General features: G+C 38.6%; 1 protein-coding gene across 1 annotated transcript in view; it reads left to right on the top strand.

Annotated features, from left to right (window-relative positions):
• Positions 1-26,092, top strand: part of SHC3 (SHC adaptor protein 3) — a gene marked incomplete at both ends in the record, with an annotated part of 57,456 nt that overhangs the window by 12,760 nt on the left and 18,604 nt on the right. The window contains 3 exons of the mRNA XM_080362810.1: positions 7,855-7,925; positions 20,980-21,043; positions 23,669-23,788. Of these exons, the coding sequence (XP_080218936.1) occupies positions 7,855-7,925; positions 20,980-21,043; positions 23,669-23,788 (255 nt within the window). The remainder of the gene's footprint in view (positions 1-7,854; positions 7,926-20,979; positions 21,044-23,668; positions 23,789-26,092) is intronic.

Here is a 26,092-nt window from a genome sequence, read left to right as displayed (position 1 = left end):
GCCTTTCTGTTTTTCATGGAAGCATATGTTTATGACACATTTTTGGTGTTAGATTCTGACAATCTCTAAATATAGGACCTTCTCCTCATTCAGAACAAGGCTGCCAGTGTTTCTTTCATGCAGGATTGCTTCTCCCCCTAGCAGGCTTGTCATTGTGCAGATGACAGGGAAGCACGGAGCAGAGATACAGAGCAGGTCCCTCAGCATACCCTGTTAGAGCACAGTCCTCAGGTACCCTCAGAGATCTGTGTCTTCAAGTAGTCCCAAAGGTGTATCTTGCCCCAATGGAAAGGAAGGGCAAGGAATTATGGCATGGCTGGGAGAATAACACTTGTGTTACGTAAGATCTCACCATCATGTTACTTGATAGCTAAGGAGAACATTTAAAAGCAAATATTCGTATCCCAAACTACCAGAGAAACTGAAATTTCTAGCAGCTGACTTAGATCTCTGTGACTAGTGCTCATACATTTCTCTCTGAATATGCAGTCTTGCTTCTGCCCATGGCTTTTTCTAGTACTGTAATACACCCTGTATTAGAACTGTCACACAGAATTAATCTTCCATTCTATCCTTCTGCTTAAAATATCTATGTACACTGACATAAATCCAAATGGTTGTGTGCACATCAGACCTTCTTTCCACTGTGGTGCTATCTGCTCAGTCAGTGGTAACCAGTACTTACCAAAGGCTGCCTCTTCGGCTCGATGAGTGCTCTGTGTGACCAGCAACACCTGCAGTGAAAGGATGTCCTGCAGACTTCTGTGGTGCCAGAGGCTGGGTGGGATGTTTGCCACAGTGATGGCAAGACAACATGCAGCTGTTTTCCACCTACCAGGAAAGTTTGCCAGACGTTTGGCGAACACCCTCTTAACACTGTTAAGGTTAAAAAACAAACAAAACAATCAAACTAATAACTACAAGCAAAGAAAAAAAGTTTATTATTGAGTGCAGGTCTTCAGAAAATTCTGACTTTTTAGTAATACAAAGAAGTATCTCCCTACATGGCTACCTTTTGTTTAGTTCAGAAGTAGCTCCTGTGCTCCAGTGTCATGGCTGACTGTTGAGTTCAGAAGGATTTATCAAGCCTCCACCAAGATCTTTGTCCCATTCAGGTAGCTCAGCCGCAACACTAGGTCAATGACTAGCATTGTAGGTATGAAGTCCCTTTATATATACACTCTTTTTCAGGATGAGTGCAGTAACTCTATATTTAACAGATTTCAAGTGTAAATTCAACCTTAGGAGCTTCCCCCAGTCTTCAGTCCTCATAACTCCTCATGAAATCAGCTCATATCCTACCTCTCATCTGCTGTATTGATGGTATATGCAAGACAGCTTCAGTCTTTGCTATGTAGAGATGTCTCCAAAGTGCCCTTTATTTTACAGCAATCTTTTTATTCAATGTGAATTCAAAACATAGTCTTCCTCTGTATTTAGCCTGACTAAGTAAACCATTTGCCTGCTTTGAAAAAGTTTGAAAGACTTTCTGGTAGCTGGTGAGAGGATTTATGCTTTTCAAGGTGCTGTACAAGCACATAATATTTTAAGTCATTACTATTGGAAACAAAATTTTATACAAACTTATGTGAGTCCTATAAATACTGATCAGTATTAGCTGTTGTTAAAGACTAAGCATTATTAGCACATGATTGCAGTTAAAGCTAACTGAGCTTAAGAGGATAGCCTCTGAATAAGCTGCTTTGGTTTGTGGGTAACATGCAATGCGTCCCCACTGGTACTTAGCACACTCTCCTTCTCTTCTTTCCTTCTTTCCTCTTCGTTTTGCATTGCCAGTGGGAGAATATAGATGAAGAACAACTCAGGAAGCTCAGTCTTCTGTGTCTGGGCCATTTGTTGTGATCAGGATGAGGAGCTGCTATTTCATATTAAAAAGATGATTCCCATATCTACCTGGATGCAGAGCCGTGCCTCCAGACCTTCCCTGGCTCCCACAGAAATCCCTTCAGGTAGCCTGGTACAAGGATGTGCACACTATGTCAAATTCAACGAGTGCAAACATATTGATGTGGAGGCTTAATGTCCTCCTTGTGTAGGCTGTGTGAGTAAGGATAGGTGATTTGTCTGCAAAAATGCCAAGCAGTTACCTTTTCTCCTGAAGGTGTAGAAGGAAAGGTCCTCCTGCCACATGCCAGTATCTTTACAGCCTTCTGTGGAAGTGCTTTACCATAGGGTAAGGCATTTTCCTAGGGGTAACTGACAGGATAGTTACATATTTCAAATTGTAGGTATGTCTGTACCCAGTTTATCTTAAAAAAATATCAAGGACTGTATAGTTACTGTATTCAGATTTTTGTCAATGCCTTCTTACTGCCTCTGTTACTGGATAGATACTACAAAGTACCTGGCAGACTGGCAACTGCCAATCAGAGGATCATTTTATGGATTGGCAAGTATTTTGTATTGCCAGATGTCCTTGAAGTATTTCAGAAATATGTATATAACTATGTAGTTTAATCAAATATGTATATCTATGCTATTATGTCCTTATGAAGTAAAAAAGCAAATATATGTTGTGCTTTTGTGATTTTTTTTCCCTGCTGATTGGCTGAGCTAAGTAATTTATAGTGCATATCTCAGTCAAATTAGTACAGCATCCAAGCTAATAAATGTTCAGTTAAAGCACAGTTTAAAAAATTGGGAAGTATTGTGGCATTTGTTATTTTTCTTTCGCCTAGTTTGTTTTAGTAAAAGGAACATCTTCTGATTACAGTTCCTTCTTTTTTTTTTGTTTTGTTTTGTTTTGTTTTGTTTTGTTTTTGTGTTTTGTTTTGGTTTTTTTTTTTCGCTTCAGTGGTTTACAGAGTAGCTATTGTAAATTTAGTTAAGATGGGAAATTCGTCTAATATGATAACTAAAGGATTCAGCTTTACTGTTTCATATTGATTTCCTATAGATAAAAACCTCATTTTGTAAGATATTTGCAATTATCAATCCTGCAGTGTCTGGCTATGACTTGGGTTACTTTTTTTCTTTTTCTGCTTTTCATGCATCAATATGGATATTAAAAATCCTGACTAGGTCCCCAGTTACATGAGGACAAGCTTACTATTTTGAAATCAATTTGAAATACTATTTTTGTATTATGCCATGTATGTTAGGGTGTATTTAGGCTTGAATCTTAATGTGATTTAGGACAGATAGCAAACTTGAAAGTAAGCTGTAAGTATTGCAGAACATTGTGGAACTCTGTGCTCATTTCACAAGCCCCTTTGGCTATTGATAATATCTGAAATTAGAAGGAACTGCCATTTTGATACATACATAAATGTAATTTTCAACAGAAGCAACATAATTGAAATTTGAAATAAAAGTTCTTATTTTTAAATAAGGGAGTCATCAACTGGAATTAATTAGCACTAGTCAATTCATACTAACTACTTGTTTACTTTCATGGCATACTTTAATTCTGGACTATCGCTTTGGCTAACAAGAATAAGATGGAAAACAAACCAACCAACCAACCACAAAAGCAAATAACACCCGCAATAGAGGAATCCTGAAAATGTAGGAATACGACTTGAGATACACATGAGGAACAGATGTGGCAAGTAAAACGATGTTCACTTTTACATACTTGCCCAGTAAAAGCGCAGCCTAAGCGTGTGGGTTAGAAACTTGCAGTGAATCAACCACTTTGTTACAGGGTGTCTTATGTTTCAGAGATTTCTCTTTTCAAAAATTAGACCTACATACACCACCCAGAACCATGGGAATCTGAATCTATTTTTGAGCCCCCAGGCCATTATCAGCAGCTGTGCAACATTAGGGTGGATTTCAGATACATCAATGTTTGAAAGCACTGGCTAATTTTTGGCTAACAATGGAAGTGCATGTTTGTTTGCTGATGTACCCTTACATAACTCACGTGAGGCTCTGTGTGTTGCAGGTACAATCTGCAATGTTATGAACCACTCAGATTTGATGATGGGCATCTGGTTACACAGATTAATGCCAGTCTATCTTAGTTTGATATGAATACCCATGGAATTTTGCTGAGCTAATGATACTCCATTAGTTCAGATTTAGAGATTAAGAGTCATTTTATTTGGGAATGGGCGATGGGCAGATCTTCCTGCTACCCGTGTTCTGGGCAGACACTCATTGGCTATCAGAGGTCCATATGTTGTTCACGTGTTCAAGTATTCAAGCATTTGTCACTCCTAGTTTGGACTGCTGCAGTATGCATGGGGCTACAATTTGCTCAGTTTTTGTAAAGATACTTGTTGCTGTTTTTACTACAAGCTTCTGAGTCAAAAAATGGAATATATCTTCCAGTAACTTGGTGTTTTGAACAAGCTTGTTAGGAAACGCTGAACAAGATTGTTCATGTTCGTGGGGCAAAAGGCATCTCTAAGAGTGACGACCTTCATTTGCCTTTTCACTTCAACTATATGAATGCACCCAGTGCTCCTGTGTTGAACTGTCTGTTTCTGACAAAAGTTGGGTGAATTCAATACCTTTTCTTACACAGGGTACAGTAAAAAATGTTAGTTGTTAAGCAACATTTTTTGATTGTGTCATAGAGAAGGCAGAGATACTTTAAGGAATATGGAGAAAACCTTCACATATGGGACAAACTAGAAACCTAGGATATATGTCCTTCTCTGGAAAAAATATAAGTAGTAAAGGTGTTGGAACATCATGCAGTGAGAGAGGTATAGTCCCAGGAGTATGTGGTGCTCTGCTTTTAGATTTGCATCATATTCCTGCAAGGTGCTGTTTAGCATACAAAGTACTGGTTATGAATTGAAAACCTCTGAATAGGAAGGTATTCATTCATATGAGAGACTTCTTCCTCAGGTCATAGCACCATTCAATGAAGGTATACAATCTGCAAACCCATTCAAATATCAGAAAGTAGACAGAAGGCAGAATGTTATCTGAGAGAGTTATGAATTGGTAGTCTCAAATTTTCATTCTTCAAGGTGGGCTGTATCTCAGTATATTATTTTCCTGAGCAATGAGAGGGAGAATGCTAGTGGGAGCTCATAAATATCACAGTGCACAGTAGCTGATTGGTTAAAATATACAATAAGTGCTGGGTGGAGAGGAGCTTTTTTAGAAGTAGACTGTTTTATAACTGTATTTTAAATGTTTCATGGAATGCCTAAAGCAAAAGATAGCATTTATTTTTAATTAGGATATTTATTTATTGAAATAAATGAATAATTTATTTACTTGCTATCTTGGTTGTATGTCTTCTTTCTGTGGATCCTTGTCAGGATGTACTTCAAATGGATATTTTTAGAGAGCAATGTTGGTCTTGGGGAATAATTGAAGCATAGCAGTAGGTGAGTTATATGTCCCTGTAGCTGGCCTTTGGACCTTTTGAATGTCAGTTTTTATAGTAATTTTGTTACTTGAAAACATGCCGTGGTGATTAAGTGTTCACATCTTTTATCCCAGAAAATCAGTTGCCATCTTTGCCTTGATCAGTCAGGAATACTGCAAGCCTTACTATGTTGTGTTCAATTGTCTCCATGCTATACATAAAAAAAGTACAGGATAACTTTTCCATCTGACCTTCCTTCAGTCTGGTTTTGTCTCTACTTTTGTTAATGCAGATCAGGTAGTATGACTCAAAGGAGTCTAAATGCACGCCTTCTAAGTATGTTTATGGGTATTTGTCTAATTATTTGTGTGTTTATTCCAACAGTGACTTGTGTGCACATGTGTTTGTGTATTTACTTGCACGCTTGCATGTACTTGTCAAACTACCTTCCAGAGTTCGCTTCTAAAATGTTGGACCTGGTTCTCAAAAGTGTACAATTACTTTGCTTTAAAAGACTTGTGGCAAATATAGATAAGTGAAGGAACAGACGAAATCCAAGAGGGTTTTAGTATTGAGTGGTCTAAATGAACAAGTTGATGAAATAATGAAAACCAAGCATTTCTGTAGCAAAAAATCACTTGGATACCTTTGAATAGTTATACCATTGACAGCATATTTAATTGCACAAATGTCTCACATGAAATAAATATTTGGAAAAAAAATGTGTATAAAAGCATCCTAGAACTAAAACAAAATGACGCAAAAAGAGTATAGGAAAACATATTTAGTTGCTATATGTTCGCATGACTTAACTGACTTCAGCTGATTATCTCAATTGATGTTTAACGAACTTAATCTCCAAGTAAATCAATTCACCCTCTGAGATACTTAAAAATAGAGTTAATAGCTTAACTTCCTGCATCAGAGCATGGAAATGTTCTGGATGCTTTAAGTACTCAGACAGAAGTATATGTAAAAAAGGAACCTACCTGTAACAAGTCACAAAGGTTAAATAATTTTGCACTGATAGAAGAGTGATGATAACCTAAATGGCTTGAGAGTATGACCTTAGCTTGAAAGCTCCATGTGCCAGGAGACATTTTCCATGTGGATTTTACAAGCTTCCAAAAAAACATAAGATAGATTGCAGGACATGTCTAAAAAAATCTAGGAAGTGGATCTTGAAACAACTCTTTTCAGAAACTGTGGGCTATTATAATCCAAGGTAGAGCAATTTAATGAATAGGAGTCACTTGATATTCTAGTTCAGTTTATACAGTGGTCTAATGACTTTGTAACATTTGATGGCAATAAATTAAATAATAATGGACATGTGAAACTAAACTAGATACTCCCTCAGCTTGTACACAGTTTGTGACATGGATGTTTCTATAGAAAAAGCACTGCTGAAATTCTAGATTCTGGTGTAGTAATTTCTAATCAAAAGATAATTTAAAAAGATAAATAAAATTCCCAAATAGACAAAAAGTGGTGGCCTCACTTGATTTTTTTGCACCAGTTTCATACCCAAATAGTTTGCATTACACTGCAAATAGCTATTAAAACTGATATAAAAGCTGATATAAAACCACAATGCTAGGACAGCATTAACAAGCTTATTACGTAAAGACTCATCCCTGTTTCTTCTGACTTTCAGGAGTCAGGAGTGTGGCTGAGTACTTAATCTACATGCAAAGCAACTGCCATGGGATGTGCCAGGCATGAGTTGACTTGTACAAACCCACTATCCAAATATCTGATGAGAGCTATAGCTGTATGTAGACTTTAGCATATGCAAATTATGCCCACTTTTGGAAGTGAGGCCAGAAGATTCACCTGAGCTTTTCTCACTCATGTGATAGATACTGTCATATTTTAACATATTTTCTAAAAATACTCCCTCTCTTTCATGGAGATGCAGGGCAGAAATCTGGGTCAATAAATCTGGTCTGACCCAGTTGAAGCCATCTCCTAGCATGGGTTATTAATATATTTTGTTAACACTTTCCTATATCTTTATACTAGTATTATTAATGAAAATATTAAAACACATCTATCCCTGAGCTGGTTTTTAAGGAATTATTTTTTAATTGCTGGTGCACTTTTCAGCTTTCCTTGCAATAACTTACCTTTTGTTTTTTGTACTAATGAAGCTTAGTTCTCTCCCTCTTAAATAAGATTTTCCTACTAACCAGTGCTAGATTAATTTGCTATACCACACTTCCTTTTTCATTAATATTTCTGTAAAAATTTGATCAGCTTTATATCTAAAATGGAACAACTAGGATAGAGGAAAATTAAAATGCACAGCAACAGGTTATGAACTAGATGTATTACATTGATCAGATTAAACATAGAGAGACAGATTGAACCAAATTTGACACTTAAATGAAATGTTTATGGAATAAATCTGAGATAAACATAAAAACCTACTTGACACATAGGATAAATCAAATGTAAAAATAAGAATTGTGCAATACCTTTTAATGGTTAGCTGCACTTTCTCCTAAAACTCAATAATTATAATGTGTTTTCCAACTATTTCTTTTTCCTTACAGTACTTGGGGTGTATAGAAGTCTTACGCTCAATGAGATCTCTTGACTTCAATACTAGAACACAGATTGCAAGGTAAGACTTTGTACAAGTATGTTTTTTTTAAAGTAACTTCTGGATTGTTTCCCCAAAGTGGGAAGGCCAGGAAGCTGGCAAAACGTGCAGTAAGTAACGCTTGGATACTGTAAGTCTACTTTTTAATTTTGCTTTTACAGGTACATCTCTCATCTGGTATGAGCTCCAATGGGGCTTACAGGCTTTGTGGTCTTTTGATGTGCCAGGAACTGCATTAGAAAACGTTTGCCATTTGTTGTGCCAAATAAGGCACTTATTTGGGTACCAATTTCATGACATTTAAGGCAGCAAGAATTAGAATATGTTTAAAATCTGCAATGCATTTGTCAAAATGAATCTAGGAAGCTGTTTCAGAGCTGCATATTTAAAGGTTTTTGTAGTAATTTCTCATGAAAATATGTCAAATTATAAACTGGCCATGAAAAGGATATAAATAGAAAGATATCATCATAATGATGTCAGAGACAAATGTTGTCTTTTCTGGACTGTATGTAGGAAACATTAAGCTTGTATTATGTTCTTACTACAATTCTTTTAAGCCTGTCAAGGCTTTTTTTAAGAGCGGTACAGAAGTACAGCACTGTCTTAAGAAGTATGCATGAATCATATTATTTCTAGGAGACTATTTTCTGAGAACTGCAGGACATAGTGTTTTCCAGGGTTTTCACTTGAAAAGCTGAGCTCATTGGTTTCAGAGGACTGTGGCACTGATATCTTCCAGCAACTGGATACTGCATTTTCAAATTCTGGCATCAAAATAATGAAGTAATCCTTTCTAAAGGAACACATACAAGGTGATATGACTGGATACAGTGCTTGGATTTCAGCTCTTTGTGGTGTCTTACAGTTGCTAATGGTCTATTATGAGCCATTTGTCATAGCTAGACAACTAAGTATTTATTTTATTAAATGAGAAAAATTACTTATTTTTGGTCTTGGATGCTGATTGTATGGTCTGTATCCATTGATTTTGAGTTACACTTGCATACAGCAACTTTGAATTTGACCCTGTGATTCCTCACAAAATGTTAATAATTAATTTGTCAAGATACTGTGTTGATGAGGGGTGTAAAAGCACAAGGACAGGTAAATGACAGAATTCTGGTATTCAGGCATTGCAGACTATAGAGGCATTTGAGAATTTTCCTACTGTACTTTTTTAAACTCATCATGTGCATTTCTGTGATACTTGCAGAAGTGACCTTTTAAAATTATTTCATGTCTAAGCAGACTTCTAGTTCCAGTGCAGTTGGCATATTTATGTTTACCACATGGAAGCTGAATGACACTGGCTTATAAAACAGTTGTGATAGTTATTGGTATTGTATTTTATACCTGAAGGTGAACCAAATTTGGCCTTATTTTCCTGCAGTCTCTTTCACTATATGTCTTCGTTGGAATAGTGTTATACTTTGCTTATTGTCTAGCTTAGAGACACAACTCTGCCATTAATACTTAAGCGTGTTTGCTGATCTAAAGCAATACGGTCTGCACAAAAAGGTGTCTTTGCCTTATAGTGCTTTAAATACAAAAATGATTCTTGGCTTTTATTGTGGAACAGACTTGGAATTATATTTTTTGCTGTTGAAATTATAGCATATTTGGCTATATGGTGAGCATTTTCTGGCTCATCTTCCTCTGACCACATGTAGAACATAGGATATTTTTTCAAGCAGGAAGCTATATCTTCCTGTTTTGCTTGTTATTTTGCATTTGCAATTTTCTGTTTATCATAAACCAATGAAGACTTCTTAAGTCATCATTCTGATTGGGTAGTTCCTCATATAAAGCTTTTTTGAAAGTAGGAGTTTTTAGGTGACTTTTGAATCATGATTTAGCATCTTAATCTGCATCTCATTAATTCATCTGGCTCTAAAAATTCCCATGCCATGTCTTAAGTTTTAAGCATGCACAGGAAACAGTCTTTGCCATCCTTTGTCCTGTAGCATTTTGTAGACAAGCCTATTCTTTATTAAGAAAATATTATTAAGGAATTATTAAAATTCACATTTGCTGTTTAGTTTGCTCATGTGCCTTAAGAAACATAGCACAGGCCTCAAGGTATATGCTGAATTAATAAAGCTGTTCCGATATTACAGGTACCAATTCCCTCTTAAGAAGATGCCTATCACCACATGATCGGTGCAGCCATTTGATTACAACTAAAATCAAGTTACATTTATATCTACTTTGTCATAAATTTGTGTTTAGCCATTTCCTTTGCTGTTTTCTCTGCAGTCTGCCACCAGTAAGAAAACAGTTCTCATAACCTAGTGGCTTGTGATGGAGTTCAACTGACGCTTGGGTCTGTAGATCTAGTAATGTGAGCTGTGACTGCTCCAGCTGAGGAACCCAGATCCATAGCTGCAGTCAAAGCTTTTCTGTGTGTGGGGCTGTGTAAACTTCTCTGTACTGTTTCCTATAACTGGAGAAACAGATGTCAAAGCAGCTTTGATCTCTTTCGGACTCATCACTACAAATTGATCCTACTGCATGTTTTACACCTCTTTAGTCTATTATTTTTTCTGAGACCGTGCAAAAACAGTAATAGAAGAAAATTATCTGTCTTGGGCCAATATGACTTCTGTCAGTATTTACTAAGCACGACTAAAAGACAGTTAGAAAAGGTGAACCAAGTTACCTGATTCAGTGTGGAAGTGTGAATGCATCTCTTCCTAAAAAGAGTGCATTGTGCTTGACATAAACAAGCAGTTACTCCTTTTCTCACTCGGCATCACTTCCCTGTCCATGCTGCTTCCTTACTCTTGCTTTTCCTCCACGTTGCAGAGTTCAAACATAGGAGTCCTATGTTTGCCCTTTTTCTGTCTTCTGGTTGTTGCATATATCACTTTATCTCTCTGCTGACCCCGAAGAAGAACAAAATCCAACGTAAGATGAACAGCACGAATTGATAGAAGAAAAAAATCTTTTGTGTCTCAGTCATGGGAGGGTGAGGTGTGTAGTCTCTGGCTCTGTTGCAAACAGTGGGTATTATTTTGGAGAAACCATTGGCCCCAGTCACAGATAACAGTGTGATTAAATGAATTAGTGCTTGTAAAGCGCACTTAAATCACTGAGTGAACATTTAGAAATTACTTAAAAATTTGCCTAACATTTCCAATCATCTAGTGAATTAGATACCTATTTTAAATAAGAATTTAATGGGAAAACCTTGTCTGGATATTTTGAATGGCTTTGAAAATCTCAGCTGTTAATATAATACAGTGGGAAAGTGTAAACATCGGTGTGTATGCATGGACCAGTCTCACCAGTGAAGAACTGTGACTTCAAATCCAGGAAATATATTGAGGCTCCAGCGTAAAGAGTTTGATCAGCAGTAATTTCTCCTTGTCACGGTCATGGGAAACATCAACCTGTGCCGTCTAACACTGTTGTACCTGGCCTGTGACTTGTTTTGGTTTTGCTTTTTCACTTTTTGTAAATTAAAATGTTAGAACTTGCAGCAGTACATTTATCTTCATGTGAAATCAGTGAGCAAGGACTTGTCATACTCTTCATCAGATCTTAACAACCATTGTGGTGCCTGACAAAAGGTATTGTTATCCTGAATTTGGATTTGATTTGAGGAAAAATGAACAGCTATGTACAATTTGTAACAGATTTTCTCCTTTATCATTATGAATGTGAGTCTCAAGATTCTTTCACTGCAGGAGAAACAGGAGAACTAGAGTAGTGTTAATCAGTTGTGTTGTGTTTATTCTTTTGTGTAATGAATGTAATGTCATGTGAATTATTGAGCAAACAAATGGATGTGCAAGCCAAAGGTCAGCAGTTATGCATAATGATAAATAAAAGCCAGCTGAATCCACCTATTGCATTATTAATTACTCAATAATAATTCTTGTAACACATGTGAAGTCAAGATAACTTTCTTGAGCAGCAAGACAAACAGAAGCATTTAATTTTCAAGATAGCAGAGGAGCAGGAGGGCTAGCAGGCGAAACTACTGAGCAGGTGGCAAGTGATCCTAAGTTCCTCTGAAACCTACCATCATCGTCACAGAATGGAGCCACTCTTAAGCTTGTGTGGCCAAGCCCTTTCTGCCCTCAGGCTGTTTATTAAAAAAAACTAATCAGGTAACATTCTTTTGCATCATGTGCCATGTTTGCAGTTCATATAATATGTTTGCATGCTTGTTGTTAAATCTGTTGTAGTGTAATGAGTCTTCGCTACTGTGCTGTATGCATGAGTGTAGTTATGCACTGGATTGAATTAGAATAATGTTACATGCACTGTTCATTGTATAGCAGTATTTGGCTTTATTTTTTTGAATGCCATCAGTTTGCTGCATGCAGCTTCAGAAACCCACACCTTCCTGTGCTCGGTAAAACATTATCTTGCATGTTGTGTTAAGAGCAAGTAGATCAGAGGACCAAAATACTTTGTATTGGCAGTGGACCCCAATCCACACTCTGATCCCAGTTGTCTCCATGAATCCTGGTGGGCTGAACAATTTGAAAGAGATTCCTCTCCAGATTTGGGGCCTGGACTATTAATTGTGAAAACTAAACCCATTTATGCTAGTATTCCAAGCTTCTGGAGGGGAGATGATGGAAATCCAAATTTTAGAGCTGGGTTCAAGTCCCATGCTAAACAATATGGATGAAGGTCAGTTGACGTAGTGTTTCTTTCAACTGAATCTGTATTTTTTGCAGACATTCCCTGTCAGCAAGCATCACTGAAAAAAGGATGGAAGACAATGAAAAGGAAGAATCTCTCCTCTGTTATTTTTGAAGATGGATAGGTAACGTGTTATCTGCAGTGAGTTCTGTATTCAGTCTCCTCCTTAACATGCTGTCTTACTTAGAAGGTGAGTGTGGTTCACCACTGCTTTCTGCTATGTGGACCCTGGATGTGGAGTAGTGCCTAGGGGATGGTGCCTAGGGGGTGGCACAGCCGCACCGTAGCCTGGATACATAGCTCTGTGCAGGAAACGGTGTGAATGAGAATCTCCTTTCCTTATGCACAGTTACTTCAGGGCCAAAGCTCTAGGACACACAGGGTGCTGACTAATGCTTAGTTCACCAGGAAGCAGGATTCCCAAAAGTGGATGGGGGCATCCTTATAATTCATACAGCACACCTCTGTGTGAGGCAGTGACAGCTATAGTGCCTGATACTGTCAGAGAATAATTTACATGGGCTAGTTTAGCACAGAAATGGGTTAGAATAAATAGAGCTTTCTACGTTTAACTTGAAATCTTTCATTTTCAATGTAGAATTAGTGGAGAACATGTTAGCTAGTATTTGGATTAATTCAACTCATATATGGTAATGCAAAACCTGAGTTAGAATAATTCATTGAGCTTCCCCAGTTCCACTTGCCTTTTTGAGAAAGCAAAGAGCCTCTCAGAGGATGGGAAAGGTGGAGACTTGAAAGCCAAATAAATGATCAGGAAAACAGTTTTGGTACACCTGTAGGCTGAGTTTTCAGAAATCTGATGACTGCAGTTGATTCTGCAGAAGCAGAAGGACTGAGATAGAGTGGTCTTAAATTGTTTTAAATTCAAATCACAGGGCAAAGTTAACAACTGCCTGGAACCTTGGAAACAGAGACAATCTCAATTTCTTCTGCTAATAGCACCTAGCAGTTTGATTACACAGATGAAAGAAGGCGTAAGGAATTTGAGTGTGTTTCATATGACATGTCCAATCACATCACACAGTTCATCACCACTGGACAGTCCTTTTTGGCAAATATAGTTTGTATATTTATAAAATGTCATATATCTTATGGCAGTGTTAGAACTTTAATTCTCTAATGAAAAAGAGGTTTTGGAAGATATCTCTCTCTGAAGTCCTGCTTTGGACATGAAGCCCATTAGGGATTAGAGAAGAATACTCATTAGACTGAATTTTTTCATTTTACTTCTGTAAGGTTTCCTAGGCCTTCCTTTGAAATACCTGCTATGGGCTACCTTTTGAGTAAATGACCTGAGGCTGGACCTAGTTTGGAGGTTACTATGATCCTGATTTAGCAACAGAAGAGTCTTTTTTCTCTCCATCTCCCTGGCCACTACTAGAGTCAACAGCGAAGACCAGCCTGAGTCAGGTCTGAATGTCACAAAAGACTTTAAAGGATTGGAGCTACCCAACATATCTAAACCTCTAAGTACATTTTTCTTCAGTTTTTTGTATACCCTCACTTTATGTCCATAAATCCTGCAACAAATATTTTAAGAGGTTTCCTCTTTGAAAGGTACCCCAGGTTTTGGACCAAGATTGTCAGAGTCTAAATAAAGGTGAATTGCAGGTATACGACTGCGTTCTCACGAACTGTGAGAACACAACTGTGTTCTCAGCAGTGGAGGAGCAGCTGTATGCCTCTGTGGCATTGCCTGTTTGTGGCATGTATTTGTTATATCTGTAAAGAAAAACTTGATCTGTTTGCTCCAGTTTTGCTAAGCAGAAATCTGCCTGTGTGTGCATGCAGAGTGGACAGATATATCTAAATAAGGTGTGTTACTGGATAAACAGTGTCACTCTACATTTCTGAAAATATTAATTGTTCAGAACTGCTGTATTAGAAGAAGTCATCAAGATCAGGTAGACTTCTCTGTGACTCATGAATGAAACAAAGTTTCTGAAACTTACTTTAATGTTACAAAAGAAAGTGAAGATTGTACAGAAATTGCCTCAAATATTTCATCAAGTTAGATCATCTATAAATACTGAGAACAGAGCTGCCATTGTGCATACCAATGGATAAAAAGTTTCTTGGGCAGAAGAAGCAAGAGTTCTCTCAAGTGCTTTGATTTCTATTAGTACATTGATGTGAAGATACAGGAGTGTATGGATAACAACCATCACACAGATTGCATACTACATACTTAATAACATGTGGAACTCTATGTCTAACGGTTGCCAAAGCCTAACCTTTTACTGTATAAAATTTATTCAATAAACCAAAAATGAAGTCAGCCATCCTCCTTTTATTTTCTACTTGTAGATTTTCTACGTGTGAAAAAACTCCATTTCAAGAAACAAAATGAGGAGCTAAGGGGGAGAAAAGGAGGAGTCATCGTCTCCTTGCTCTACGAGTGACAACAGCTTGTGTGCCATATCTGCCAATGTTTCCTTATTCCACACACCTTTTGTTCCAGGTTTTCTTTCACTTGTGCGGTCAGGACAGGTTCCACTGCCGTCAGGCTGGTGTAACAAATGGCATTGCTTGGTCTCTGCGCCACTTTCTGGAGGGGTCCCTTCCAGGGGTGCTCCTGGCATGGTACTCTGAATTTGGGCAGTGGGTGCATCCATGCCACACAGCCTCCCCATCCATTCTCTGTTCTGTGTTCCTTGGCTGCTTCTCAGCCTTACATCTTCCAGACACGGTCAATTTGCCAGTTGGCATTTGAAGTTCTGTAAACAGTAATATCATGAAATCTTGAGAGCTTGTGAATTGTTGCCTGTGATACTTCAGACAGCACACGATCATTTTGCCTATTTGGCAAATGAACAAGTAGTATTTAAATTATTAAACGGTTTTCTGAAAATGTATTTTTGGTCTCCATTTTTTTCTTTTTCAGGACCAAGTTATTTTTATATTTGGTATAACTTTCTTTCTCTTTAGTAAATAGTAGTGCCACACTTGGTAATGATTTATAAATTATTCAGCAAAATTGGTGGGGATATAATGCTGTTAAGAAATAACTCAAAACCTTCTGTACAAATTTTTGAGACATGTAATGCTTTCATTTATAAAGTTCACCTTTTAATGTCTATTTTTTAACCCGTGAAGCCCTGTGTTTTGGAGGTGGCAAAGAAGGCTGTGCTGCCATCCAGCGAGACCTGGACAGGCTGGAGAGTTGGGCAGGGAATAACCTAATGAAATTTAACAAGGAAAAGTGTAGAGTCCTGCATCTGGGCAGGAACAACCCCAGGTTCCAGTATAGGTTGGGAAATTACATATTAGAGAGCAGTGTAGGGGAAGGGGACCTGGGGGTCCTGGTGGACAACAGAATGACCATGGGCCAGCACTGTGCCCTTGTGGCCAGGAAGGCCAATGGCATCCTGGGGTGTATTACAAGGGGGAGTGGTTAGTAGATCAAGAGAGGTCCTCCTTCCCCTCTACTCTGCCCTGGTGAGACCACATCTGGAATATTGTGTCCAGTTCTGGGCCCCTCAGTTCAAGAAGGACAGGGAACTGCTGGAGAGAGTCCAGCGCAGAGCAACAGAGATGATTAAGGGAGTGGAGCACCTCCCTTATGAGGAAAGGTTGAGGGAGCTGGGTCTCTTTAGTTTGGAGAAGAGGAGACTGAGGGGTGACCTTATTAATGTTTATAAATATATAAAGGGTGAGTGCCATGAGGATGGAGCCAGGCTCTTCTCGTTGGCCAACAATGATAGGACAAGGGGTAATGGGATCAAGCTGAAACACAAGAGGTTCCACTTAAATTTGAGAAAAAACTTCTTCTCAGTAAGGGTGACAGAGCACTGGAACAGGCTGCCCAGGGGGGTTGTGGAGTCTCCTTCTCTGGAGTCATTCAAGACCCACCTGGACATGTTCCTGTGCAACCTCACCTAGGCGTTCCTGCTCCAGCAGGGGGATTGGACTAGATGATCTTTTGAGGTCCCTTCCAATCCCAAACATACTGTGATACTGTGATACTGTAACTGTAAGATACTAGAAGATGTTAACAACAGAATATCCATAGTTTAAAGTTTTATCATACAAAACACTTCAGACTGAAAGCTAGTCACAGTTTCTCGTATAGATATTTGAGATGGCTATACTTTTTCCAAACGTATTGAGAAAATCTGTGTAATTTGTATGTGCTTGTAATTTCCTTGAAATATGAGTTCCAGAATTCTGGTTTTTAATCAATTAAATCATATTAATTTAAAACAGCAACAACAAAACCTAGCATCACAGCCAAAATAATCATTGAAAGCACAAGAAGGGAGGGTATTTTCATGTGATGGTGGTTCATAGAGGAACAGATTTGAGCTTCGTGAGTGGGCTGCTTTATATAACAGAGTAAAATATGACTAAAGCTATGAAAAATATCAGGGCATTAGCCTTTTTAATGGAATGAAATGGCAATGTAAAATGTCTTTTTTTTCTGTCTCAGAGAGGTATCAAGTCACTTTAAAGCAGAATAGGTCAGCCTCTGAAAACACGTATCCCTAGTTTTTCACTGGATACATTTGTGTGCTGAAGTTATACTCAAAATACACAACATCCTGGGTGCCAAGAAAGTGACTCCACGGTATGACCATCTGCAAGGCAGAAAATACTCAGACAGATTTGGAACTCAGCATGTGGTCCCTACTGCAGACAGCACAGTAGCTAATTTTACCAGAGATCAAGATAACTCTACACTGGTGTTTATCTGAGCATAGCTCATGAAACAGCATGTGGCTTAGGAAGGTGTAATGTGTGCTTATGTTGGATAACTTTCTTACTGGAAAGGAAGAAATTGTAGTTGCATCCAACTTTTCCAAACTCTGTGCAACTGTTTAGCCATGCAGATATGTCCAGAACTTCTGCTTTTGTCTTCCTTACACAAGTGTTTGCATGCACAAGCTGGGTAACAGCACTCTCAACCTAGCAGCAATATCTATTTCCGGGCTTAATTTGAGGCTCAGGTGTTAGTTCTGAAGAGGCATTTGCAAATTCAATTTTCTGAAAAAAAAAAGCTTATGTCTGCCCTGTGCTGTCTGGCAATGCAAACTGGAAATAAGTCTTTAGGATGTCTTTTCCACATGACCATCCCTGACCGTCCTCCACCCCCCGCCCCCACCCCCGATGATCTAGAATATTCTGAGCAGAGAGATCCAGGAACCTTCCCTTGGAAAAAGTACCTATAAGTGTGGTGGCAGATACTCAGCCATCCTTTTTCTTCTAGTTTTCATCAGATACTTCTTTAAGACTCTTTAACTCCCAGGTGGGAAAGTAGTGTGCCTTTTGTTGCAGGTACACAAAGTCGCTGCCAGGCTGCTCTGACCTTGCTGAGCCAGAACTGCTTTATGAATATGTTTTCTGAGGCTCCCAGCATTTTCACCAAAAGCATTGCTAACTTAAAACCTGCAGTTTCTTGAGCACATCTAGGATTCACAGAGTTTCAAAAACCAAACTCAAAAGAATTGTCAGTTTTTCACTCAGACATCCTGCCTCATCTGACCTGTATCTCAAGAAGCTGTCAACCTTTCTCAGGTCCTTCCCTCCACTTCCAGTCTTCCTGCAGACTTTGGGAACGTCAGGTTTGGTGAAACCAAGATATTTTACTAAAAGGAAGGCAGGTGGTTGGAAAACCTATAGCACTTTGTTACTGAGCAAGAGGATGTATTAATATATTCTAGATTTTCAGATACTTCTTGCTTTGCCGGCTCTGCCGAGGCAGGGCACGCACACAATAACTGAGGCTGCCTTGCCAACCCTCAGGCCTGGGCTCCAGCCTCTTCAGCTGGTGCATTTCCTCTCCTACACTCAAGTGGCAGTTTGATCAACAAGGTCCTTGAGTGAGATGGGTCTATTGAGTAACACACTTTACGTCTGATTATCAGAAGCTGGCAGGCAGAAGAGGCAAAACCCACTACAAATCCCAGCCCTGCACCAGAAAAATAACAAGCTTGTAAAATTTTTGTTTGTTTGTTTGTTTGTTTGCTTGTTTTTGTCAGGTGTAGTGGCCTGCAAATTGCCTTCCTACCTACTCCATGTTGCTGCTAGAGAGAGAGAAGATGGTGGATGCAAATAGTAAGAGAGAGGAAGTTACAGGCAATTCACCCCTCAAGCACAGTTCGTATATCTGAAATACAAATCCTTTTTGTGAGAGGCAAAACCTATGAGGGATCTCAGTGCGCTAATCAGGCCACGGGAGGAGACAAAGAGGATGAAGTGCTGGTGATGCCTCTGTGTCAGCAGCTTGCAGCCAACATGCCTGGGAAGCTCAGGCACACCTGGAGCAGCGAGCAGCATGGGCCTGAAGGACAGCAGTGGGCTGGGCACTGCCACAGACCTGGACTTCCCACCCCATTGCCTGCAAAGGATTTGGTTTGGTGCAAGAAAGTGATGGGAAACCAGAAGCTTAAGCTCAGTGGCAAGGCTGAGGGGATAGCTCTGTATGACACAATGCCTGTTTGCTTTTCCTGAATCAAATAAAAGCATTTTTAGTGGAGAAGAATAGTATTTCTTTTTCCTGATTATATTTTCATGAGAAACCTATGTCTCAGTATCATGATGATCACAAAGTGTGATGCTTGCCATACGGTGTTTCAGAGGTGCCTCAGGGCTGCTCCTTAAAACCATGCAATTTTTACTTGCTCTGTAAGAAAAGTTAGTAGCTATTTTAACTAAAACACTTGTTTGGAGTCAAAGAAGCATTGTGGTAAGTGCAGGAGCTAAACACAAGTGCTGAGCTGTGACATGTGCGGTTCTAGCTGTGATGGTCTGAGGGCACGTGCAAGGCAGGGTTTGTAGTGAGAAGCAACTTTAATAGATGACCAGATGTTGAAAAATACAAGCTGTGGAACAAACAAGCTCTCCTCTGGACCTCATGAAAGGATTGTGTGACTGAAAGCTTTTTTTACTATCTCTTGCTATAAACTTCATTATTCTTCAGAATGACAGGACCTTAAACCTGCTGTAGGGGCTGTTCCACCTCCACAACAACACACCACCCAAATATAATAAATTAATATGATTCTTTCAGGTGAGTTGAACTTTGGATTGGGCCCTAGGTAAAAGCAACCAAGGCATAACTATATAGCGATTACTGATTGCAACCAGTTAAATCTGTGACGTTTGCTGAGCCATTATATGTTGAATGCTGATATGTATATGACATTTGTGTTCTGACTCAGTTGTTGATCCTGTGCTTTCACTTAACACATAGTTGAAATATCATCCTGCACATGGCATACAATTAAAATAATTTATCTTTTTATCACGGTGATGTTTCAAAGTTTTGATGATTTTGACTATTATTTAGCTTGTAGCTCATTGTCTCCCATTCTGTGTGTGTTTTTTTATTTCTTTCATAAAATGCATCTAATTTGCATGTCTTTAGGTCTAACTAAAGTATGCTGTTAGTCTCAATCTATATTTAAAACAGTTAAAGTGTGGAGTCACCTTACTCATCCCTGTGCAACTGTTCAGTCTTACAGTTTTAACGGGACTGGTCTATTACAGCTTTGTAGCTAATGATTGCAGGAAGGTCTCTGCATGCACAGAAGTGAATTTGAAATACTGAGCAGATTGGTTATTCAGTTAATAAGTTGTTAAATACTGAAAGGATCTATAAGATTTGTTTGTAGCAATATGATTTCAAGAGTTGTTGTAGTACACAGTTACTCTCCTATGAGAGATTATGAATCCAAATTCATTTTCAACATGCAATTCTTTCATTCAACCTGAGTAGGATGATAAGAAGAATGAAGCCGCATTAGAAAACTGAAGCAAAATGTTAATGGCATTAATTTTGCTTACAATGTAAAAATAGAGCCACAAATAAATTATCCAGATTCTATTAAAAATCAGTTAAAATTTTGTAGATTATATCATATAAAACATGCATATTACCAGGAATATTTTAGGGTTCTGATATTATTCAAAGCCAGGTGGTTTTGCTCCAACTGGAAAAGTGCACAGTATAGTAGTGAGAAAAATGATAGTTACTGTCCCTTACATTACAAGAAACATGTAAAGCAATGTTGATTAAAGACGTCTTATGATCTGATTCCTCGTGGCTTAATAAGGTACAAAAATGAGGCATGGAAGAAGGTATTAAGACAAATATTCTGATGTCTGATAAGAAAAGGTCTTTTTAATAGTGCAAGAAAACATTTCTGTCTTTTGTAGTTCTCAAGATACTCTTTGTTACACTAACATTGACTATTTACTGTATTTCACTTCACACTGAAGTAGTCTAAATTTGAATGCCACCTGTTTTTGCCTTGAGAAGAGAGCTAATTGACTTGCTGACTATCCTCACTTGTGAACAGAAATATGGTCCAAAGCTGTCCTCTGCCAGTGCATTTCAAGTATAATGAAGAAACCCACACGTCCGACATAAAGCTTTTTTCTGTCTCTTCAGGGAAGCAATCAGTCGCGTTTGTGAAGCTGTACCTGGTACCAAAGGAGCCTTCAAGAAACGAAAGGTATTTTTCTTTTCTTGTGGTACAGTTGACTGTTTTTTTCTAAGTTCAACACAGAGGAGATGAGACACAGCAGGCAGGTGACTTTATAGCAGCTTTGAGAATTGCAGATCATTGATCATTTAAAGTATTGGCTGTTTTCACCTACTGTATGTTGCCTCTTGCCCTTTGATCACGATTTGCTTTTATAGGCTTCTAGAAGTTCGAGTACATCTAGGGAAAAGACTGTGGCCTGCCTCTATGTTCCTACTGTAGAAACTCCTCCTTTTCTTTCTTTTGTAGATTGCAGGTGGACAGCTTAAAACAAACAAAAATAAATGCCTTTTCATAGAATGCGTAAGCAAATTGTGGAAGTAGGTGCTGGAAGCTATTGCAGAGGCCAGAAACATACACAGTTTTGAAAGTGATTAGATCTGTTCTTGGAGCATACCTCTACCAGTGACAACGAGTTTGGAAATCAACAATTTCTGGAAATGGAGAGAACATATCAGGTGGTCTTCTCTTCCCTATGCTCTTTCCATAAACACCTGTTTCCGATGCTCAGTGGCCAGCACTGATGGCAGGTCCAGCGAGCATTGGCCTGACACAGTTATCACCATGCTTGTATTCTTATTTGTGTGGTAGGCATTAGGATCTGCAGGCAAGGAGTGGGTGGAACCTTGTCTCGGCTCCTACACTGATGGCTGTCAACAGGATTGCACTGCCTGCTCTTCCAGGGGCCTGCTAGCAAAGCTGGGATTTAATGCTGACTCTAAGGGAACAAGCATAGAAAGCAATGAATTATAGCCCTTGTGTGTGTTGTTGGGCACAGGAGAACAAGCAGGTGAAGGAAAAGATCTGTCTGGTTCTCCAGCTGCTCCACTGTCTAGGTAGAATCCCAGCAGAAAGGAACGGGATGAAATGCCATTTGTTTGCAATGGAGACTCTTCCCATGGCAAAATAAGGCATATATGACAACATATGTCACAGCATGATTGGCGAGTGTCTCAGAAATTAAGGTTGTGGTTTCCCATCCTGCCAACAAATTTATCACATTGGCATTCCTGGGTTCTCTGGCTTTTGCCTTTAAACCTGAAAAGGAAGAGGAAATTATCTTTTTCCTTGAAAAGCAAAGTGATGCAAAATATCATTGGAAAAGTAGGTTAAATGGTCCCAAGTGCCTAGTGAGACACCTTGCTGTATAACTGGTTTTGGAAGCAACATTGCTTATCAGTTATTAACAAGAAATAGTGTTTTTAAAGTAAGTCTACTGGCTGAGAAGAAAACTTGCCAATTAACAACATTTCAGATAAGTGTTACAGATATCTTTTGCCAATCTCTACCTTCATCATGGTTTTGCCACTAGTGGCTTATTAATTTGATTAGGGTGACATGTACTTCTTGAGGCCAAGTTTTCACACTTTTCTGACACTGTGGGCAGGTGATCCTTAGGCATGAGCTTGCAATGAAGAGGATTTAAGGAAAGAAAAGAAATGACAATATTCAAAAGGGCTTGTTTGAAAGAGAAGTTAGTGAAATAAGATGCCAGAGTTAAAATAGTGCACCACAAATGTTACATACGAACAGTATGTAAGTAGTGTATTTTTAATCAATTAAACAGAAGGAAAAGAAGCTAAAACTGAGTATATGTAAGGTTTAAGGAGTAAAGAATCACAAGTGTATCCATCCTCCTAGGGACAAGCTTAGTTCAAATGCAAATACAGTGGCAGAAGAACACTGCCTCCAGTCACAGCTTTTTGTATCCTAATGACCAGCATAAATATTCATCAGTGCAAGTACAGCAAGTGGAAGGACTTGGTCTGTTATTGGTGGGCAGCCTGGTTTTGCACGGGCTTTGGTTCCCTGAATGAGGCTGCTCTCATGAATCTGTGTGGTTCCTTGTAGCTGTCAGAGGTGAGAAGTTTGTAAACTTTGCTTTGGCCACATAACTTGCATTGCTACAAAACCTCCTAAGATCTATTGAAAGGCCTACAAAAGTTATCAATGTTATAGCATCGCTTTTGATACATTCCCACACTTTATACTTATTCTCTGAATTAGGTGTAATCTTTAATACCCCAGCGTACAGACGTTTTAGCCTAAGTCTGGGCTTTTACCTACTGCTGAGAAGTCAACAAGCATAAAAACACTGTGTATCCCCTTTTGTGAGTATTCCGTTGGTATCACTGGAGTCCCACTTTCCATTTGGGAAGGGAGCAAAGCAGTCAGTAGATGCAGAGTAAACAACAGATTTATTTTCAGGAGTTGAGGCTGTTTTTACAGAATAAGAAAATGCCATTTTAAGATGCTGACTTAAGGTATTAATCTTAGTCTGCTCATGTGGTCCCTTGGTGAATATTAGACTTTAGTATCTCACAGAAACCCTGTTTTGTTGAGTCAAGAGTGGATGAATACCTGCCTAGCTATCATCATTATTATTATTGTTATTAGTATTTGCATTATCAGTCTTACTAGTATTAGTATAAATGAGAAATTATCTCCAGAGGAAAACAGCTGTTGCAATGAAATGATCTTTGAAAAGTCAGTAACTTTTAGAAACCTTTAAGATTGCAGCTAACTCTGCATACAATGAAGGTCATCCCAGTTAAAGAGAGAACAAAAATGTGCTTTTTTCCCCCCACCTCACAGCCACCAAGCAAAGTTCTTTCTAGCATCTTGGGAAAGAGCAATCTTCAGTTTGCAGGAATGAGCATAATGCTGAATATCTCCACCACCAGCTTAAACCTAATGACTCCGGATACAAAACAGGTGAGTGTAACTGCCATATTAATTGGTGGGGCTTTTGATAAACAGCCAACTGCAAAATTATTTGCTGTCTGCAAAAATACTCAGTTTCTCAAAGTTGTTATTCTACAATAGTGGCTATAAAATGAATGAAAGCAGAATATAAAGCATAGTAGGAGTCATAGTTTATTCCAGTATTCAACACAGCTCTGATGAATTATTTTCTTCTTTCCATGTTTCAGGTAGCTTTGCTCTTAAAAGACTTATGACACGAAATGGCATTTTCTTGTCGTGGGAGTTCTTGTTGGGTACAATTACTAACTTTCAGAGTGTTAAAAGCAATACATTTGGAGTAAGTGACTAAAGGACTCAATGCACATCCCCAATTTTGTTGTCATTCTTCTCATTTAGAGCCTTAAGGGCAATCTGTTCCTGAGGTGCTGCTAAAAATACAGCCTCGGGGATTTTGCAGTGCAGTGAAATGCCAGTCTTTTAGAGAGACAAGGCAGCCTTTGTCAAGTAGTCCATTTCTTCTTCTTCATTGTGCTGAAGGTACAGACAGACTTTGGGGAATCACTGCAGTGGGTTGTGAACGATGTATGAGATGAGAAAAATCCTTGCTCAGGGTATACGTATACAAGAGAAAGCAGACAGACATGCGTAGTCACTGCTGTGTATTTGCTGTGAGCCACGTACTGCGTTAGGGCACGCAACTTCTGCCCAGATACAGCTAGAGAGAAAAAAAACCAAACCAACCTGCTGTCCTTAGGAGCATCAGGAATAAAGAACAAGAAGGAATACATACACTGTCTATTAAAAAGCATACTGTTTATTATTATGTTTTCGTTGATTTATCTTCATTCTGATCCTTACTGAGAAAACATCATAATCTTCTGCAGTAAGCACAGATTGTGGGAGCAGCATTATGGCTGGCTATAGTAGTTTGAAGCCTTTTAATGGTGTATACACAGCAGTGCTTTTCATAAGGACAGTTGCTCCCAGTCAGAAGCACAGGAACTTGATGTAAATTACATATACCAAAAAAGAGCCAAACCCTGAAAATCACCTTGTGTTTAGCTAATGTCAGGGTAGAAATGGAGTTAAACTGATTCATCCCAGGGAAGAATCCTCCCTGAGATGTTTTGCCTTTTTTTTTTTCTGAGTTAAAAAGCCTGTTTATCTTTCTCTCACATCGTTCTTTTTAATATAGGTTTGGACTGAGTACTGCAGGCCTGGGAAACATCTGTTTTCTCAGATTTCCCCAGTCTGGCTGTGGTCTCCCTTGTTTCTTCTTTGTGCCAAGCATTTGATTCGAAAATAAGCCTGGCCCAGCAGCTTTGCCCTTTGGGCCCCCACCCAGGAAGATGGCTGTGAACTTCTATAATAGCATCTTTTTCCCAGAGGGGCTGGAAGGAAAGAAAAGACAAGACATGGGGTTTGGACCTTGGGGTAGCAGGAAGGCAATTGCACGTATCCCTGCGCAACAGTTTTGTAGACATTTTAAGCAGGGATGACTGGAAGTTGATTTTGTTTTGTTTATTTGTTTAAAATGCAGATTTGGGTAGACTAGAATATTCCTAAACTATGTGCTAACATTAATGGATAGTTTTTTTAAGCAATGCAAGGTGTTGGTAATTTGCTTATTGTACTTATTTAAGTATTTTGATATGGGGTGCAGTAGGGAGTGGGAAATAACCCTGATTAAAACTAAACTAAACTAAACTGTTTACCTGTGGAATTAAAACAAAACAAAACAAAACAAAGGTCCAACTTGAACTGACGGTTTTAAGCACTTTTAAGTTTTCTCAAAATTTGGAAAAATAAGTTTAGGGGCAATCTGGAATAATTTTCCTGTGGTTTTTTTTGATGGTGAACTAAAAGATCAAGTTATTTGCACAGTTCAAGATAGTGACAATATTAAATGTGTAACAAATCTGCAGTAGTTAATCTCTATCACTGTGTTCACTTCTTTATGGGAAAAAGAGAAGGAAATGCTTGCTGACAAGTAATAGAACGAGAATTAACTGCTGAAAACTTAAAAATTAACTGTATTTTCAGAGGCTACTGTGGGACAGGCAGGAATTTTGAAAATTAAGAACTCTTTAGGTGAAAAAAGCACTACAAATATTTGTGAACTCTCTGAGTTGGTGAAACAGCAAGATGCAGAGAAACTCAAGTCAGGCTTTTTTCTTTCCAAGGAAGATAGTTGCTAGTTCAGGTCCTTAAGATGCAGGATGGGAAAATATCCCAGAGAATATATTTTTAGTCCCATTTTTTCCAAAACAGTTTTCTAAACTATGAGGTGCCCTCTCCAAATTGGGCAATTAA

The sequence above is a fragment of the Nesoenas mayeri genome (genome assembly GCF_963082525.1).
Source record: "Nesoenas mayeri genome assembly, chromosome: Z".
In the NCBI taxonomy this organism is placed as follows: Eukaryota; Metazoa; Chordata; class Aves; order Columbiformes; family Columbidae; genus Nesoenas; species Nesoenas mayeri.
Note: the sequence above shows the minus strand (reverse complement) of the source record. Positions and strands in the feature narration are given on the sequence as shown.